This window comes from Microcaecilia unicolor, chromosome 8, assembly GCF_901765095.1.
Source record: "Microcaecilia unicolor chromosome 8, aMicUni1.1, whole genome shotgun sequence".
NCBI lineage: Eukaryota > Metazoa > Chordata > Amphibia > Gymnophiona > Siphonopidae > Microcaecilia > Microcaecilia unicolor.
In genome coordinates this window covers 132,205,798-132,225,896 of record NC_044038.1, presented here as the reverse complement: position 1 = coordinate 132,225,896, position 20,099 = coordinate 132,205,798, and the positions used below count along the sequence as shown (strand labels likewise).

The window sequence follows — 20,099 nt, the reverse complement described above, 5'->3', positions numbered from 1 at the left end:
CCAGTCATCTTAATCTTGTTCTCCATTCAGTTTCTCTTTCTGTAGCCTCCACCATGAAATTTCATGAAATAACTTCCCCCCTCCCATGACATTTCTCTATTGTTGAATGTGCTGATCTGTTCTTGAATGCCTGCCTGATGTCACAATGACAGGAAACACAACAACCCATGTGATCAATTACACAGCTATGAAAAATAATAATTATGAAAAATCAATTCTCCAAGAAACTATTTCCTATGTTTTTGTATGTGCATATCTGTATGATCCCTTATATCAGTAAGGTAACTACATTCTCCTAATATTCTGTTGTCTGTCAGATCTGCTGTCTTTACCATCGCTGGGTGCTCTGAAGGTGTTTGGAGGCTCATAGGTAGCAGATGCTTCAGCACAAACTCTAGCAAGCTTTTTCTTAATAAATACAGTTCATAATAAAGCAGTTCAGATCTCTGTGCTTGTGCACTTTACAACATATCCCCTTATCACCTTTCTCTTCATAGGATAGCCAACATAAAGATGCAGCTGGCAAAACTGGACAGTGAGGCTTGGCCTGGCGTTCTGGACTCTGAGCGTGACCGACTAATTCTCATCAATGAGAAAGAGGAGCTGTTGAAGGAAATGCGCTTCATCAGCCCCAGGAAGTGGACACAAAGTGAGGTGGAGAGGCTGGAGGTGGAGCGAAAGTGCCTTGAGGAAGATCTGCAGACTGCCAGAGACTCCCAAAGCAAAGCACTGACAGAAAGGTAAGGTGTCGAAACTTCACCCTCTGCAGAAGCGTGGAAAGGTCTAAACCAGGGGTACGCAACATGCAGCAGTGTGGCATGTGACGCTCCGCTCTGCTCGTTGCACAATATCTGTGCTGGCACTTCAGGCGTTTTCAAAGCTAGTCTCACAATTTACAAGATTGGCGCCGACAGCCAGGGAGTTTTGAAAATACTTGTACTGCCTGCACAGATGATGCCAATAAAATCCTTAGTGGAACAGATAAATGCAAATTGGTTGCTTACTCTTTCAAAATGTACAGAGACTAAGGGGCATGATACTACATTTAAAATAGAAGAAAATATTTTTTCATGCACAGTTAAGTTCTGGAATTCGTTGCTGAAGAATGTGGTATAAGCAGTTAGCATAGCTAGGTTTAAAAAAGGTTTAGATGACTTTCTGTAAAAAAAAAAAAAAAATCTATAAACCATTGAGACCCGGGGAAATCCACTGCTTATCCCTGACGACACAGTGTGAAATTTACTTTTTGGGATCTGGTCAGTTATTGGAAACAGGATACGGGGCTTCTGACCCAGTATATCACTTCTTATATTCTTATAGCTCTTGGAGTGGAGAGACGGCTCACAGTGTTGATGCATTCAATTGGCATCCCTCCCCTCAATCAGGGCGCCCCATTCCCCTGTCTCCCACTTGTCTGGCATACCACATCTGTGCAGTGGATACTGTCTGTCTTTTGGCGCTTTGGCAATATTATTGCTAATTCCAGTTTAACTCCAAAGAATGTGGTGTATTAACATATTAGGTAATGGATTAAGCTTTTATCTCAGTCATTTTCAGGTAAGATCCAAGGCATTCTCTAATGAACAACCATTCTAGGATAATTCTATAAATGTCAGCATTGGTGAATTGTCAGCATGTGTTTTCTGTTTACTCTGCGGACTTTGCTGGATTTTCAAAGTAAAGTGCTTTGATTTTGAAAATTCTTCCAGGGATAGGGGCTCATTTTCAAAGCACTTAGACTTACAAAGTTCTGTATGTTACTGCGGAACTTTATAAGTCTAAGTGCTTTGAAAATACTCCTCTATGTGCACACATTTACACCTGCCAATGTGTGCAGATACCTGAAGAAAAGTACATGTGTGGCTCCAAGTCCCCATCCCTCTCGCCAATTGCCCCAACACAGTTGATAAAACATAATTGTGAAATGATACTGCATGTATACTTTCACCAACCTGCAGGGTGGCCAGTTTTATGTTTGTTTCTTTGGGTAAAGCACTGTTTAGTGAAAACATGGTTTTAAATTGTGTCTCTCCTTTTGGTTGGCTTCTTGTGTGGCTGCTCCTATTGCACAGTCACTGTTTGAGTGCCTTTGTGATGTCATTTTCATGCAGGAATGAGTCATGACTGATTGGCCGGAGACCATCTGTTGCTTCATTATTTTCTAATGCTGAAAGTTGTGAAGACAAAGACTATAGGGTCAATATTCAAAGCGATTTACACGGCCAGAGATGGCTTCTGGCTGTTTAAATAGCTTGTCCGGAGCTAACCAGTCATAGAGGGGCATAATCGAACGGGCCCGGCCATCTATAAGGGTGGCCATCTCTAATGATGGCCCCATTAAGTGGCGTACCCGACTGTATTATCGAAACAAGATGGCCGGCCATCTTTCATTTCGATAATACGATTGGGGCCGGCCAAATCTCAACATTTGGGCCGCACTTAGAGTTCGCCAGCATTAGAGATGGCCCCCATTGGTTTTCGCCGATAATGGAAACTAATGGCGGCCTTCTCAAACCCGGCCAAATCCAAGCCATTTGGTCGTGGGAGGAGCCAGCATTTGTAGTGCACTGGTCCTCCTCACATGCCAGGACACCAACCGGGCACTCTAGGGGGCACTGCAGTGGACTTCACAAAATGATCTCAGGTGCATAGCTCCCATACCTTGGGTGCTGAGCCCACCAACCCCCCCCCCCCAAACCCACTCCCCACAACTGTACAACACTACCATAGCACTTAGGGATGAAGGGGGGCACCTAGATGTGGGTACAGTGGGTTTCAGGTGGGTTTTGGAGGGCTCTCATTTACCACCACAAGTGTAACAGGTGTGGGGGGGGATGGACCTGGGTCCACCTACCTGAAGTGCACTGCAGTACCCACTAAAAACTGCTCCAGGGACCTGCATAGTGTTGTGATGGAGCTGGGTATGACATTTAAGGCTGGCATAAAAATGTTTTTTAATTTTTTTGGGGGGTGGCAGGGGGTTGGTGACCACTGGGGGAGTAAGGGGAGGTGATCCCCGATTCCCTCCGGTGGTCATCTGGTCAGTTTGGGCACCTTTTCAAGGCTTGGTCATGAACAAAAAGGGACCAAGTAAAGTTGGCCAAATGCTCGTCAGGGCTGGCTTTCTTTATTCCATTATCGGCCGAGGCCGGCCATCTCTTAACCATGCTCCCGTCCCGCCTTCGGTACACTGCCAACACGCCCCCTTGAGCTTTGGCCGCCCCTGCGACGCAAAGCAGTTAAAGCCGGACAAAATTGGCTTTCGATTATACCGATTTGGCCGGCCTTAGGAGAAGGCCGGCCATCTCCCGATTTGTGTCAGAAGATGGCTGCCATTCTCCTTCGAAAATAAGCAGGATATTCAGCAGCACTTAACTGGGCAGTGCCCGGTTAGCATCTAAGTCGAAGTAGGAGTTTGTTACACAGCCTTCTATGAACATGAAAGGACAATTATAGACATATTCAAAATCTATGGATATATTTCAAAAGTCTTTTAAAAAGTTGTAGAAAAGTTGATAAGATCAACTAAAGCATTTCCTACAGAATCAGTGCCGCCTTAACAAGTCTGATATCTAGGATCTACAGACCTCAGAGTTGTTCATTGATATTAGATTTATTTACCGAGAAAATCCCTCTCTTTCCACGCCTCTCAACACTGAATAAAGAGCTCTCAAGACAATATGTAAATCTATGATTTTAGAAGACAACAAAATCAGACAATGCCCAACAATCAACAGAAGTATGAGCTGACTTAACCTTTCAGTTGGAGCGTATCTATTTCATTATTTTAAAAAGCTCACATGGGTGATTTATGATCATTAAAATTTTCTGAAGAAAAGAATTTTCTTGATCTTATCAATTAAATTCCTGTATACTGTTAGCAATGCAGTGTACTGCTTTGTACCTGCTAAGGAAGATCACTTTCTCCATTTCCACTTAGCACCCCTCAGAGTGCATTTAACTTGTGCAATTTCCTTTGCTAACCAAGAAGGATGTTTCCTAACACTTTAGAGCAGCTCAAAGGAGCTATGTTATCCAGCATGTAATTTGTGGTGTTATTCAAGAATCAGAGAATTGGAATTTGGAAAATCCACCTTGTCAGCTAGGGAAGATCAGTGTGTCTCAAACTTGTCAGAATCTGCAGCACCCTGACAAAACCTTCTCGTTTACAAGTATAAACTCTTATCACCTTCATATTAATTTTCATAAAGTTAAATGTAAAGCAAATTATAAAGTAATCAGACTGTGGAACCTGTGAAATAAGTGAAACACAAAGCAGACCAAAAGTCCAAGGAATTCTTTATTTAAAAAGACCTGATATGCGCACGTTTCGCCAAATGCTTTCCTTAGCTGACAAATATATATCCAAAACACCAATCTGTGATTTAAAAACACAAAAGAAATTAGCAGCAGGGCAATAGATCATATCCTTTTTCCACACAGGATTCCTGTCGCCCTGCTTCTATTCACTTTTGTGTTTTCAAATCACAGATTGCTGTCTTGGATATGCATTTGTAGACTGGCCACACAGACATCCCAGGAGAGCAATGGGGCAACCTAGGGGGCATTGCAGTGGACTTCAAATAAATGCTCCCAGGTACACATCTCACCATTGCTCCCTTATCTTGTCTGCTGAGCCCCCAAAAACCCACCCAAAACTCAACCCCCAACTGTACACCACTACAATAGCCCTTATGGGTGAAGGAGGCACCTCTGTGTGGGTACAATGGGTTTTTGGTGAGTTTTGAAGGGCTCACATTTTCCACCACAAGTGTAACAGGTAGGGGGAGGTATGGGTCTGGGTCCATCTGTCTGTAGCACACTGCACCCACCACTAGACTACTCCAGGGATCTGTCTGCTGCTCTAATTGACCTGAGTATAACCTCTGAGGCTGTCATAGAGGCGGGTAAGTAATGTTTTTAATCTATTGGAGGCTGGGGTTAGTGACCACTGGGGGAGTAAGGAGAGGTCATCCCTGATTCCCTCCAGTGGCCATCTGGTCATTTAGGGCACTTTTTTGTGGCTTATTAGTTATAAAAACAGGTCTAGACCAAAACGTCTATCTTACAGTCCTGGATGTTTTTGTTTTGTTCCATTACGGCAGAAAAATGTCGATGTGTTAGGAATGACCAGATCCCGCCCTTAACACACCCCCTTTGTGATATGAACGCAGCTCTGATGGACTTCATAGAAAAACATCGAGAATTGGTTTTGAAAATACGGTGAAACCTCGGTTTTTGTTGACTTAGGATTTTGTCGTTTTCGGTTATCGTTGATTTGTTTTGCGAAATTTTTGTCTCGGATTTCGTCGGCGTGCCCATGCTGCAAATTTTGCGTTCTCACGTGTCGTTCTTCTGGGGCGTTGTTTCCAGTTGTGGGATCACACTGCTGCTTCTGGTTCAGTGCCTGTACAAAATCGCCAGCTCTTTAATGAGAAAAATTTCGTTGTTTAGCCCACACTGCTGCTTCTGGTTTAGTGCCTTTACAAAATTGCCAGCTCTTTAATGAGAAAAATTTCGTCGTTTAGCCCACACTGCTGCTTCTGGTTCAGTGCCTGTACAAAATTGCCTCTGCATAACTGCCTGCTTGTTGCCTCAGTTTTCGTCAGTTTCGGTTTTCGTTGATATTTTTCAGATGAATTATCAATGAAAACCGAGGTTTCACTGTACCAATTTGGACGTTTTTGTGAGAAAAACATGCAAATGCAGATTTATGCCACTTTTTTAATGATTTTCTCTTTTGAAAATGAGCTGCATAGTCACCTTAGACATTCCTAAAATGTGTCCTCAAAATTTAAGTACCTTAGAAATTAAAAAGGAACCCTAACAGTGTGCTGAAAGTCCATACAAAAGGGCAGAGCAGCCTACCAGGTGGGTGGCCTAGGTGCCCTCTCTTACGAAGGCTGCTGGTGACATTAGTGTTCTGGTGTGAGGCTTCAAAGGTGCAGTCTGGCTGAAAAGGAGAGGGAAACCTAGGGAAATGCCCAGACAGCCTGTGCACGAAGATGCGTGAACCTGACAACGGATTGCTCCAGCTGGATGCCCACTAATAAGCAGTGAGAAGCTGCCGGGCAATAACAGAACTGCAATGTGCAAGATGGTGCTTTATAAGGTCTGCATCTCCCCAAAGAGACATTTTCCTTTCATGCAGCTGGTGTGTGGGAGGGATTAAAATGCCATAGACAAGATGTATGTATTTTAAATTATGCCAACGCTTTGAAATAATTGTATAACATTTCAGAAGGCTACACAGAACATCCCAAACTGTCTTGGGGATCCCACAGTCAGTCAAGTTTTCAGGATACCCAGAATGAATATGTATGAAACCAACTTGTGGACACAACAGACCTACTACATGCAAATTGATCTCTCCTGACAGCCTGACTGGCACCCCCAGGACAGGTTTGGGAAACACCGCTGTACAACGCTGAGGAGAATTGTCTAAATTCAAAATCCTAATTAATTAATGCATAAATGCATGCGTTCATGTTTCCTGCAACTTGCATCCCACAAGGCTGCAACCTGATCACTGAGCTTCTATCTGCTTCCAATACTGCAGCCTTTCCTCCTCCAGTACAGTGCTCCATAAATAGAAAATCAGCCACAGAACTCAGAAACACTCAGTAAGGTAGTCCCCAGGTAGGAGTGCTACCAGCACTTTCAGGTGAAGGTGAGCCCGTGGGTGGAGATGTTGTCCTAGATGGATAAGTCCTTTTTTAATGTCAGTTCAACATCCTTCACATTCCACTCCAGAAGTATGCTTGGTGACACTGGGAACACAGTCTAGAGAGCTTAAAAAATTTCCTCTCCAAGAGACTTCCTCATCTCCACTTTTTAAAGACAGTATCAGCTCCTTTCCTTCTCTGGGATCAAGTGCATTGACTTATTACTAATCATTTTTATAGTGCTACTAGATGTACGCAGTGCTGTACACATTATATGCAGGTACGTTCTCTGGCCCTAGAGGGTTCACACTCTAAGTCTTTGAGCCTGGGGCAATGGAGGGTTAAGTGAGTTGCCCAAGGTCAGAAGGAGCTGTGGTGGAAATTGAACCCAGGTTGCCAGGATCAAAGCCCACTGCGCTAACCATTAGGCTACTCCTCCATACTTGTAGGTATGCTGGACCTCAGCTGGCTCCAACAGAAGATGCTGACTCTCTTGCCACGGAGTAGTACTATAGCCTGGACCCATGCATATTCTTTCTGTCTCTCTCCGTCTGTTTGAGCATTTAGTACCAGCCAGAGAAGTTGTACAGCTTGTACTAGACGGACTTCTAAACTGTTAGTTTTGGTTTGGTACTAGAGAGAAAGTATATTTATATTTTGCAGGAAAGAAGAAGCCAGCAGCCCCCCAAAATACAAAATGAGAGAGAATTCTCCAGTTAAATTGCCGTTGATTGATCTTCTCTACATAGCTATCCTGGATGCAGTGTTCAGATTGTTTGCATTGGGACAATGTCCCTGGGCACTTTGTACCTGTGAAAATTGAACTTTGCAGTGGAGATTTGCACTGCTTTCTTGCCAGTCTTTTTTCATGGAAAATAGTGCACATGGAGTGTAATTTTATAACCATTTACCTAGCTTAGAAGGGCAATTAGGCACGTATTTTGGGCCAATTGTAGAACAACACATAGGTGCTTTTGTGGCTTTTCAAAAGTTGCAGAAATTGCAAGTAAAATGAAGCCACAGGACTAGGTTTAAATGTTCACATGTAAAATGCAAACACACCCTCAACACCCAAGTCACAATCAAGTACATATGTTCTTGTAACCGTGCATGCTTGTATACGAGGGGTCATTTCAGAAACAGTATTTGATATGTCTGTACTGGCATGTAAGTGTGAAAAGATGTTTATAAAATAGCTCTAAGAATGGCGTGCATACTACCATAGTAGCATAGTAGATGATGGCAGATGAAAACCTGTACGGTCCATCTAGTCTGCCCAATTACTTCCAAGTCTCAATATATTTCACCGAAAAAAAAATCACTGATATTAAAGCCCTTCTGGTATTTTCTGAGTTGGTTTTAACAAGGAGGATTGATTCTCAAAAGAGGAAAAGACTTTGGTGCAACAGGCACCCATTTAACAATTAGGCTAAACTGTATTACACCATCATAAGTCATAAAAACCTCCTCCTCCCTAAATAGGTATTTGACTTTTATCCTTTATCTTTAACACAATTTCCAAACATCCATTGTATGCTTATTTGTAACACAGCATCAAAAAACAATCACTTAGCTTTGTCGGGCCACGCTCTATGGAGTTTCTCCGTTTCACTAAAATGAGCTTCAGGAGCAGCCCTTCAGCATATGCCACTGACAATCTATCATTAAAAGCAAAGAATCGTTATGAAATGTCTTACTTTCAGTGAAAAACTTTAAATGCTTTCTGGATACACCACTATGGATTACCTCTTTGTCAGGAACCACTGACTCTTTACCAGACTACATATCTAAGATGTTTTAAAATGGACACTGATTGGATACACATACTTTAATGTCAAATTTTAAAGCGTATGAACTTATAAAGAGCTCACTACTCCTTATTATGATTAAAGAAACACCCTCCAATCCCGATTCATATTCAAACCTGTTGGACGTGAACTGTTCAATCGGAAGATCCACTTCTGATCTCTCTGCAATAATCGTTTTCCCTGTCCTCCGCTCTAATGTTTTCCATGACTTGATCAACAACAAAACACTGAAGATCTTCCAGCATGTGTGAAAATTTTATACAACGGGATACTAATGGTGCCTTTTGTTTTTGTTGCTGTAAACAAAATCTATGTTCATCATTTTCCCTATGTACAATTTTTGACATGAGAAAGGCGTAGATTTGTGTATGCATATCCTTTATTTTTATACTTTGCTTTTTATCAAGAAAAACACATAGGCAAAAATAAAATAAAATGATAGCAAAAATTGGAAATATAAATAAATCAATGCTAATGGTCAGAGCACCACAAAGGAGAGCAAATAAATGTGGGAAGGTATCTCCAGGAAGACTTAAAGGGCCAATAAACCCATGAGGGAGTGTTCAGCCTTACTAAATGCAGCTCTAACTCTCTACCTCCTGGACCATGGGTGAGGAGTCTTGCCTTATCAAGTTCCTAAACTCAAGAAAGAATTTCAGCTGGGATTATATTGCATCATCTAATAGAAGTAAACATTTCAAAGGGTAATGGAGAGTGGTCGATGCCTGGAATGCACTCCCAAGGGAGGTGGTAGAGACAAAAACGGTGATGGGATGCACACAGAGGAACTCTATCTAGAAAATAGATGGTATAAAACAACAATAATAAAAAGTTTAGGATAGGCAGGAAAGGGCTTCAGTGGCTACTTCAGTAACTGGAACTGAGGACTTTTACAGCCTGGGTCCCGCAAATGACAAGACGTATTCGGATAGGCTAGAGTAAGCTTTGACACAACTCCAGTAGGTGGAACATAAGGACAGAGTCGAGCAGATTTCTATGGTCTGTGCCTCAGAAATGCCAAAGAAAGACTTGTGATAAAGTATATAATATCACATTCATTGTTGATTTAATCATGAATTGATAATGAGTGTGATTGTTGGGCAGACTGGATGGACCATTCACTTACTATGTTACTATAAGGTGTCCCTAAGGCCAAAGCCTCCTGGCACACCTGTAAAAATTGGTGTGTTCAGTCTGTCCTGGTTAACCTTATTCAGGTCTGGATATATCCATACACTTCACACATGCTCAAATTCATCAAAACCAAACATGAGCACTGGAGCCTGGAGGAAGGTTTCTGCTGGCGGGGCTTGGGGACCCCTGCCTGCCAAGGTATGTGGAGTTGTGGCGGGGGTAGGGAGGTGGAGCAAAATGTGCCCCCCACCACACTTTGGGCTCTAGCCCCTCCCCCAATCTTTGAAGGCTGGGTATGTGCCTGGGAAGGCAGGGGTGGTGCGAGCAAGGGAGGGGCAGCAACTGTGACTGCATCCTGAGTTTGGGGTGGTGGTGGCTGCACCCCGAGTGGGAGTGGAAGGTCTTGGTGGCTCCTGCCTCCCCCCTCCTTTCAGCCAGCTGCAGACATATCAGGGAAAAAATCTATCTTGGGAGCCACTGAATTAGCACTTCTGAGAGGGCCCCTCCTAAACATTTAGGCCCTAGACACATGTCTTAATCCTGCCCCGCTGAGCTCTCCAAGAATGTAGAGAGATTCAAATCCACAGCAGACTGATCTATGCCTCATAGCTCTGGATTCACTTTCACCTTTCTGGGAGGGCACAGCACCTCCATGAATGCTCAAAACTTACAAGGGGTCTTTTTAGTAAGTATCACTAGGCAATGGCTAATGAATGTTTGGAAAATTTAATAGCTGCAAGCTTGAAGACCTTGCTGCATTTTCCAAATTCTCAGCTTTATCCTGCACCAGAAGCATCTGAGTGGAAGACAGGCTGGCAGTGCCCCCCTTCCTGTCCTGTAAACTGTCCAAGCCAGGGCTGAGAGTCAGCTTCCCTTGCCTGTAACTTACAATGAATTTGGAAAAATAGTAGCAGCCATACTAGGAATGCTTTTGCAAGAGAGGCCTCCTGCTGTACACCTACTGTCCAGGTTTTTGTTATGGAGAATTGTATCAGAAATAATACCTCAATAGACCAGAAATCTTGAAGGGTTGTTTGCTGTCTTTTGAAAAATTTCTCAGTACAACTCTTGGATCAGGGCTTGTCAAAGCTATTCTAGTGATCCGACAGTCAGGTTTTCAGAATATCCACAATGAATAATATGCATGAGTTACATTTGGATATATTGGAAATCCAGTTATGCAAATTTAAAATTATGTTTGCAAACCTGAAAATCCACCTACTATTGAGCAGAAGTGTAGCCAGGTTGTGACATCATGGTGAGTGTAGAGTGGACTGTGCAGGGGTGCGTAGGCATGACGGACCGGTGAGACCACGTAAAAAATAGGCACCAGTGCTGTCGGAAGTCCGTTTGGGGGAGCAGTTGCTCCCCTGGTAACCAGGACCACCGAGAGACTGGGCCAGGCACGGGCAAGGCCGCCCCCGGGGCCCCGTCCCCACCGCCGCTGCCCACGCCCCCCCCCCCCCCCCCCCCCCGAGGTTGCTGCTCCTCCCCTCCGTCCGCCCCCCTCCATCCACCACTGGGCCGGGCCTCCTGCATTGAAATCACAGCGCCTCTCACCTCCGTGTGAAAGCGCTGCAGGCAGCAGGGCAGCAGATTGCTTCCCTTTGGGCCTCCTTCCCTCCCTGTGTCCTGCCCTTGCGTGACACAGGGAGGGAAGGAGGCCCTAGGGGAGGCAATCTGCTGCCCTGCTGCCTGCAGCGCTTTCACACGGAGGTGAGAGGCGCTGTGATTTCAATGCAGGGGGCCCGGCCCAGTGGCAGACTATTGATGACGGAGGAGGGGTGGGACTGCGATGCCGGGCCCCCCTTGGAGGCCCGAGGAATTTTGTCCCCCCTGCCCCCCCTCTCGGCAGCCCTGCTGGTGACCCACCTAGCTACACCACTTCTATGGAGTCCTCAGGAGAAGTTTAGGAAGGTTTTGTTTTGCGCACATAAGCTCTCTTCTCTCTCCCTTAAAACTGGTTTTCTGATTTTGCCTTCTGTGGAGCTAATATTAACAGGTTTCAACAGTTGTCCAGTGCTGCCACCCAGAGGCTTTAATGGCCAGATTCAGTAAATGGCACTCAAATTTAGGTGCTGGGAAAAATCCACGCTAAGTGGTGTAATATAAAAGGCGCTCCAGGCTGTGCCCTTACAGGATAATGCTCAGCACGAGAACTTACGCCTGGTGTAAATCCTGGCATGCAAGTTGGACGCATAACCCTAGTATTCTATAACACTGTGCCCATGTTTTTGGAATGCCCCTAACCCGCCCATGCCCCTCCTGTGGCCACACCCCCTTTTGAGTTGCTCACAAGACAACTTAGGCACACAGTGTTATAGAATAGCATACAGGCAGATGCATGTGTAAGTCTTAATTAATGCCAATTAACAGCATTTTTAACAGCTTTTTAACTAATTTGTTTGCTCCAAACCCAAATTTGGATGACTTTGTATCTCCCAGTCTCGTCTCCAGCGGTGGCCCAACCATTAAGCCACCTGAGGCGGGGGCCTCAGGTGGCACTCTTCAGGAGCGGCATCGCCCCCTTCGCGGCATTTTACCTCATCACATTCCAAACCTGGCAGCGATTCCCAAACACACCTGCCTCATCCCTTTACTGCAGCTGCATCTCCGATGTAACTTCCTGTTTTGTCAGAGGCTCAAGCAGCCTCAGTGAAGGGAAGAGGTGGGTGCCAGAGGCAAGGCAGCATATGGGAATGGCTGCCACTGCCAGGTTTGGAACATGACGGGGTAAACTCTGTGAACAGGCTGGAGGTAGGAAAGTGGCCAGCAGCTTTGTCCTGAGAGGGGTAAGCATCTTGGCTGGGGGGAGGCAGCATCTTAGCTCCGTCTTAGGCAGCATCTTGCCTTGGGCCGGCCCGAAAAGAAGCAGAAGATCCCTTCTTTGGGTAGAAAGTCCATTCGTCTCATTTTTCAGTGCTGTGCCATCGTATGTGGAGTGGATGTCAGGATGTACTAGCTTCTCTTCCTTTCCTTACAATGTGTTTGAATTTGGTGCATGTCCCCAAGCCGCCGTTAGTCATATGGCGACATTTAGCACATATATAGGTCATGGTTTTCACAGAAATTTTGGGTGAGAACCCAGCTTGTATTACGTGGTAGATAATCCTCATTAAGTTTCCCTTGCCTTCTGTGAAGTCAGTATAGTATAAACTGTGGAGGAGTAAAAAATGTGAAACTCTATCCTGAGAGACAGATTGAACAACAGTAGGTGTCACATCATCAGATATTTTCAAATTCCCAGTGGAGAAAGGCTGATATCATTGTAGTTCAGAAATAAAGTGACAGGAATTCCTTGTGGTTTAGTGATGCCCCAGCCTGGCTTCTGTGCCTCAATCTGGCTGGAGTTGGAGACAGGGTCAGTGCAAAGGCATTAGGTAACCCTAGGTGAATCTTTGGATGTGTGACCCCCTTCTCCGTTACTTTTCAGGTACCTAGGACTCCCCCCCCCCCCCCCCAATAAGGTTTTATGGCCTTGGAAGAACCCCAGCCAGACAGGTTTTCAGGATATCCATGATGAATATTTAGGAATAGATTTGCATGCACTGCCTGCAGATCTCTCTCATGAATATTCATTGTGGATATCCGGAAAACCTGAGTGGCTGGGGTGCCTCCAGGACCAGGTTTGGGAACCACTGAATTATATTCAATCATGCTTATCTCAGTAGTATCCCTCTGACAGTGATCTGTAATTAGACATCATTCTTTTAAATATTGATCAGTTAAAAGTACAGGCTCTCTGAGCTTTTGTGGCTGTCAGGATCTGTTTTGCTTTAGAATGCAGTTGCTCATTCTCACCACATCCCTAGAAGGTGCCACCCTCGGCAACTGCGTAGTTTGCCTAATGATTAAGCCTAGCCTCCTGAGAGAGAACATTTTGATCATCACTAGAGAATGATACGGGGACAAAGTTTGTCCGCATCCTCGCAAGCTCAAACGCCATCTGTACTCTATCCCTGCAAGCTTTGACTCCCATCCCCATGGTAATTCCATTAAAATATTACCATTACCACAGATTTACCACACGTCCCCATCCCCATGTCATTCTCTAATCATCTCACAATGGTTACACCACAGTCTCTGAGTAAAGGCATGATATGTAGATGCTGGTCCAGGACTGTCACTGCAATTTCTGGATTGCATAGAAGGAGGGGTTATTAAAGGGGCAGAGACCCCGCATAGCCTCCATTTCATGCTGATCTATTCCATACGTAATCATTTTGGATGTCCTGGAAACCCGCCTGGTTCTGGGGCTTCCAGGTTTGTGAACCTCTGTTCTAAGAGTGTTCTCTCTCAGAAGAGCTAATGTAATCAGTGACCTCCCCTCTTTGTCCAAGGACAGACCTGCCATTGAGGCTGCCTGGCTGTAGGAGGCACTCTCTTTTGACTGATAAGTAGAATGTTACCGGTTTGCCTCCTGGTCAGATAATATTTCAGTGCTCCCGTCCCATCACAGTATGAGGCATTTCAGCTTTTAGTGCAAGCATAATTGAATAGACCTGAAGAGCTAAGAAGTTTTTAGCACAGGTGAAAAAAGAAATCTTGGCTGCGTCTAGCCATGTTCAGAGTACAATAGGAATATTCTGAACTTAACCATTCTAAAGGGCAGGCTGACCCTGCTGGACAATAGGACTCTCTAGACTTTGAGTAAAAAGAGAGAACAAAGTAATGCAGGAGCTAATTGCTAAAAAAAGGCCATGGTGGCTTTCCTCTGAAACTTTTCCACAAGGTAGGCACATGAAAAAATGCCCACACACATTAACACCCGTCATATCTGCAGGCAGCCAGTCAGGGGTAAAAGTGCACACCCAGCTGTGAAAATCAAATCTACCTGTGATGTTTCCTTCCCAGACTTAAAATGTCTCTTTATAATTCAGCTAGAAGTGTAGTATTGTAATAGCCTATGGGGCTTATTTTCAAAGAGTGGAGGAGTGGCCTAGTGGTTAGGGTGGTGGACTTTGGTCCTGGGGAACTGAGGAACTGAGTTCAATTCCTGGCACAGGCAGCTCCTTGTGACTCTGGGCAAGTCACTTAACCCTCCATTGTCTGCCGCATAGAGCCTGCCATGAGTGGGAAAGTGCAGGGTACAAATGTAACAAAAAAAAAAAGCACTTAGACTTTTAGACTTACAAAGTTCCATACATTGCTATGGGGCTCATTTTCAAAAGAGAAAAATGTACAAAAAATGTCATTAAGCAGCATTTGGACCAATTTCTTCTAAAAATGCCCAAATCAGTATTTTCGTAACCTATTTTGCAGAAGTTTATCTATCTCGACCATACTACTAGCAAACTGTAAATGTTTCTCACAGTCACTTTTCTGAGAGGAAAATGACTTCAGATACCCGGTACTATTTCATTCCATTAGTGAAAAGTATCGCTCCGCTCTGCCACTGGTTAACTGAATTCTAGTGCGGCTACTGGCGGGCATCCTCAAGAGTCAGTAAAAAAAATTCTCATCAGTGCTAATTCTAGATGAACTTTTCAAATATACTCTTCTCTTATATTAGCGTTAGCACTTAACGGGTTCACTCTACAGCGAGCTCCTGTTTCGCTTTAGCTTCATTAGGAGCTGAACCCCCGATATCTGTGCCCTCTTGCAATGTTGGCATCTTTTCCTATCTCCACTGCTTCTCTATGCAATTTGTCTACAGTACATCCAAATCATAAGGGGGCATGTCAGGGGCGGGCTTAGGGCATTCCTAACACTTGGGCATTTTACAGCCATAATGGAACAAAACAAAAATGTCGGGCCACAACTTCAGCGTGGCCCTAAATGACCAGATGACCACTGGAAGGAATCAGGGATGACCCCCTGTCTTACTCCCCCAGTGGTCATTGACCACCTCCCACCCCCCCACCACCCACCCCTAAAGATGTGAATAAAAACAGTACATAGCAGCTTCTATGACAGCTTCAGATGTTATATCCAGTTCTATTAGAGCAGCAAGTAGGTCCCCGGAGTAGTGTAGTGGTGGGTGCAGTGGACTGTAGAGAGGAGGACTCAGACCCATATCCCACTCTATCTGTTACAGTTGTGGTGGAAAGTGTGAGCCCTCCCACACTTACCAGAAACCTACTGTACCCATAAGAGCTATTGTAGTGGTGTACAGTTGGGGTAGTGAGTTTTGGAGGGCTCAGCAGAGGAGATAAGGGAGCAATGGTGAGATGTGTACCTGGGAGCTTTTATATGAAGATCACATCAGTGCCCCCTAGGGTGCCCCATTGCTCTCCTGGGATGTCTGTGTGGCCAGTCTCCTAAGAATACTGGTTCCTCCTACATCCCAATGGCTTGATTTTGTGCATTTTTCACTTGGACTTTTTTTTTTTTTTTTTAAATGGACCAAAAAGAAAAACACACAGAGCACAGAAACATCTTGCTTGTGGCCATTTTCGGAAAAGAAAGATAGACATTTTGCTGTTTTGAAAATGGCTATATTTGCTATTCGGTTTCTGGACGTTTAGCGCAAAACATCCAAAGTCCGACTTAGATATCATATCGAAAATGCCCCTCCATGTAACTTTATAAGTCTAAGTGCTTTGAAAATAAGTCTCCATTAGGCTTATTTTCGAAAGAGAAGGGTGCCCATTTTTCGACACAAATCGGGAGATGGGCATCCTTCTCCCAGGGTCACCCAAATCGGCTTAATCGAAAGCCGATTTTGGGCGTCCTCAACTGTTTTCCGTCGCGGGGACAACCAAAGTTCCCGGGGACATGTCGGAAGCGTATAAAGGCGGGACTGGGGCGTGCCTAACACATGGGCATCCTCAACCGATAATTGAAAAAGAAGGGCATCCCTGACGAGCACTTGGGCGATTTTACTTGGTCCATTTTGTTTTTACAACCAAGCCTAAAAAAGGTGCCCAAAAACCCCCTCCCACCCTAAAAAAAAAACGTTTTAAATATTTTTTGCCAGCCTCTATGCCAGCCTAAAATGTCATACCAAGCTCCATGACAGCAGTATGCAGGTCCCTGGAGCAGTTTTAGTGGGTGCAGGCGGACCCAGTACTATCCCACCCCCTACCTGTTACATTTGTGGTAGTAAATGTGAGCCCTTCAAAACCCACCAGAAACCCACTGTACCCACATGTAGGTGCCCCCATTCACCCGTAAGGGCTATGGTAGTGGTGTACAGTTGTGGGGAGTGGGTTTTGGGGGGCACAGCACACAAGGTAAGGGAACTGTGCACTTGGGAGCAATTTGTGAAGTCCACTGCAGTGCCCACTAGGGTGCCCGGTTGGTGTCCTGGCATGTCAGGGGGACCAGTGCACTATGAATGCTGGCTCCTCCCGCGACCAAATGGCTTGGATTTGGTTGTTTCTGAGATGGCCCTCCTCGGTTTCCATTAAGGCCGAAAATCGGGGATGACCATCTCTAAGGACGACCATCTCTAAGGTCGACCTAAATTTCGCGATTTGGGCATCCCCGACCGTATTATCGAAACGAAAGATGGACGTCCATCTTGTTTGGATAATATGGGTTTTCCTGCCCCTTCGCCGGGATGTCCTGTGAGGACGTCCTCAGGAAAACTTGGGCGCCCCTTTTGATTATGCCCCTCCACATGTACTTTCTGGCACTGTGAAGGGAGCAATTTTCAGCCAAGGAGGTCTAGCTGGGTAATCTGTATGAAAATTGTCCTCTAGAGGTAGCTGGATCGAGACTGAAAATTGGGTTCGCTGGGGAAAAAAAATGATCGTGATTAGAAATGCCTGCAGAAAAACATCACATGAAGTGTAGCTGGAATGGTTAATGGCAAAATTTAACTGGTTGTGTTGTGATTGTTGTTACTGTATGATGCTTTGGTTTTATACTGTTGTGCTGCGTAATTTTACGGTTAATTTTATTGATGATTGTATTCTGTTGCTTTCCCTAGATTGAAGTTGAATAGTAAACGAGCCCAGCTGGTACGAGAGCTGGAAGAGGCAACACGGTTACTGGCCACCTTACACACGCAGCTGAAGAGGTGAGGATCTTTCACACACTAGATTTGTAATTTCTGCCTTTAATGGTTTCTGGCAGGGCTGGTTCAAGGGTATTAACTGCCTTGAACCTTGAACCCCTCCCCCCCTTCAGTTCTTCTTCACACCCCTAGGCATCCTGCTCCTGAGAGTTTATCATCCCTACCTGAATGATCCTACAAAAAAAACAGAATTGTACATCATACTATTTAATATCCAGCTTTGTTTTTAGACCCACTATTGTTAGACTTAGAGGTAGCATTACTGAACAAAGGGATAGAGGGGTACAAGGGGCACATGATAAACTGCTGCTTTTGAACTCTGCAGCTGCAAAGGTGACCTTGGTGGAGTTTTGGAAATTGCCACCCATTCGAAAGGTCAGAGAAAAAGTCAGAAATTTTACTGGATGTATTAATTGACAGCCCTGGTGGCTGCCTGCCAAAATGGCTGCCATGATGGGGGCAGGAATAAGGGGGCTGTGCTCCTGCCCCCAACGTCCCCCACTGGACTACAGGATTAGAGGTAGACCAAACCTGACTGACTGGGGTTTTCCTCAGTACAGATTTGGGTACCTTTGTTATAGAATGAGGGGGTGTCTGATTAAATGCCACTGGTTACGTTGGCAACAACCAAGATTGAATACAAACTTCCCAAACACTGGATGCTAGCCAACTTAACCAGAAATATCAGCATAGGTGAGTAATTAACCTTGATATTTATACTATAAATAGTTACATCATAGCCCAATAAGAATCAATAGCACATTTATATAAAATGGTCTGAAAAATACTCTAGCAATAATGCGACATTACAGCTTCTATTTACTGATTCCAGATGACAAACTGTGTGCCACTTCAGCCATGGCAGTATCATAGCACAACTCATAATGCTTATGCAGTTCAAGACTAATTGTTGCCTACTTCTGAATGGACTGCTACTGAGCTGGAGATTTACACAGTCAATCATTGTAAGCTGCCCAGTGATTTCTGTGGAAACGTTTACACTCTGCATCACTTCTCACCTGCGGAGTACCTTATTTCACAATCTAGGGGCCTACAGCCCAACACTTTTCATTTTGTGTAGTTTCCTGTGTCACTTAAGGGAATTTTCAGTTTGTTTGGGTTTATCATTAGTAGCGAGCTCTCTTTCAGAAAAACTGCGCACTATTCACAACGCAGGAAAATCACAACATTTTGGGAAAAAATGAAACAAAATTCTAAACAAACACACATTCCTAGTACTTACATAGTAACATAGTAAGTGATGGCAGATAAAAACCTGAATGGTCCATCCAGTCTGCCCAACAGTCATATTCATTATCATTTAAAGATTTAAATCAACAATGAATGTGATATTATATACTTGATCATGGTCTTTCTTTGGTGTTTCTGGGACATAGACCATAGAAGTCCGCCCAGCTCTGTCCTTATGTTCCAACTGCTGTGCAGTACTATTCGTTGTGTGACGTTCATGCATTAGAAAAACATGTGCTGCTTTAGACTTGAATTCTGTGCTGTACTGTACCTTCAAGCAGTGGGTCTGATTTGTTTGCTGGATCACCATTGCACAGGTCAGATACAAACCTTGATGTCCTATTTTTAATTTCCACAGTATCTCCTCCAGTATGCTCTCTCTGTCTTCGGGTAGCAGTCCTGGGTCCTTAACTTCTAGCAGAGGTTCACTCGCAACATCCAGTCAAGATTCCTCCACTTCTGCCAGTTTTACAGATCTCTATTATGAACAGTTGGAACAGTTGGACTCAGAGTACCAGAACAAAATGGACTTCTTACTGCAGGAGGGAGCCATAGGCTTCCGGCCTTCTGGCTACATAACCACCATTCATGAGAACGAGGTGGCAAAACTTCAGAGAACGGACGCCACCAATCGGATTCTGCTTCTGAGGTCTTTATCTGGTACTCCAAAGTCGTTGACATCCCTGTCTCCGAGGTCTTCATTATCGTCCCCTTCTCCACCCTGTTCCCCGCTTGTGATTGACCCCCTTTTGACTGGAGATGCCTTCCTAAGCCATATGGACTTTGACGACAGCGAATTGAACTTGAGTCTTGGTGACCTTAGATTGAACGCTGGAACAGAGGGCTTCAGGCTGGAAGGGACAGAAGTTGAGGATAAAATTCTAGGCCAAGGTATGAAACTCCTCTTTGTAGTATTGTGATTAATATGGGCTTTTAAATTTGCTAGGTAAACTGATGCTCTTATTGGTTAATGTACGTACTGAGTTATATCTGAAGGAGACACACTTCAAAAACTATTGATATAAAGGAGAAAAGCTCAGTAAAGCTCAAGTCTCATGTGGTTCCTCAGCTTTACACTAAATAGAATAGAACGTCATCAATTTTTGTCTTGGGTGGGCCCTTTTACTAAGCCGTGTAGGCACCTAAGTCCTCCCAACACGCGCCAAATTGGAGTTACCGCCAAGTTACCATGTGGCCCTTGTGGTAATTTCAATTTTGGTGCGCGTCTGCTGCATGCACCCGAAAAATTTTTATTTTCTGGCGCGCGGCAGCTACACG

At 44.5% G+C, this 20,099-nt stretch overlaps 1 protein-coding gene across 2 annotated transcripts in view; it reads left to right on the top strand.

Annotated features, from left to right (window-relative positions):
* The window catches only part of WWC1 (WW and C2 domain containing 1), a 439,489-nt gene that overhangs the window by 330,032 nt on the left and 89,358 nt on the right, over positions 1-20,099 (top strand). For both annotated transcript variants that reach the window (XM_030211705.1, XM_030211704.1), the window contains exons 9-11: positions 498-740; positions 17,484-17,573; positions 19,180-19,712. In XM_030211705.1, the coding sequence (XP_030067565.1) occupies positions 498-740; positions 17,484-17,573; positions 19,180-19,712 (866 nt within the window). The remainder of the gene's footprint in view (positions 1-497; positions 741-17,483; positions 17,574-19,179; positions 19,713-20,099) is intronic.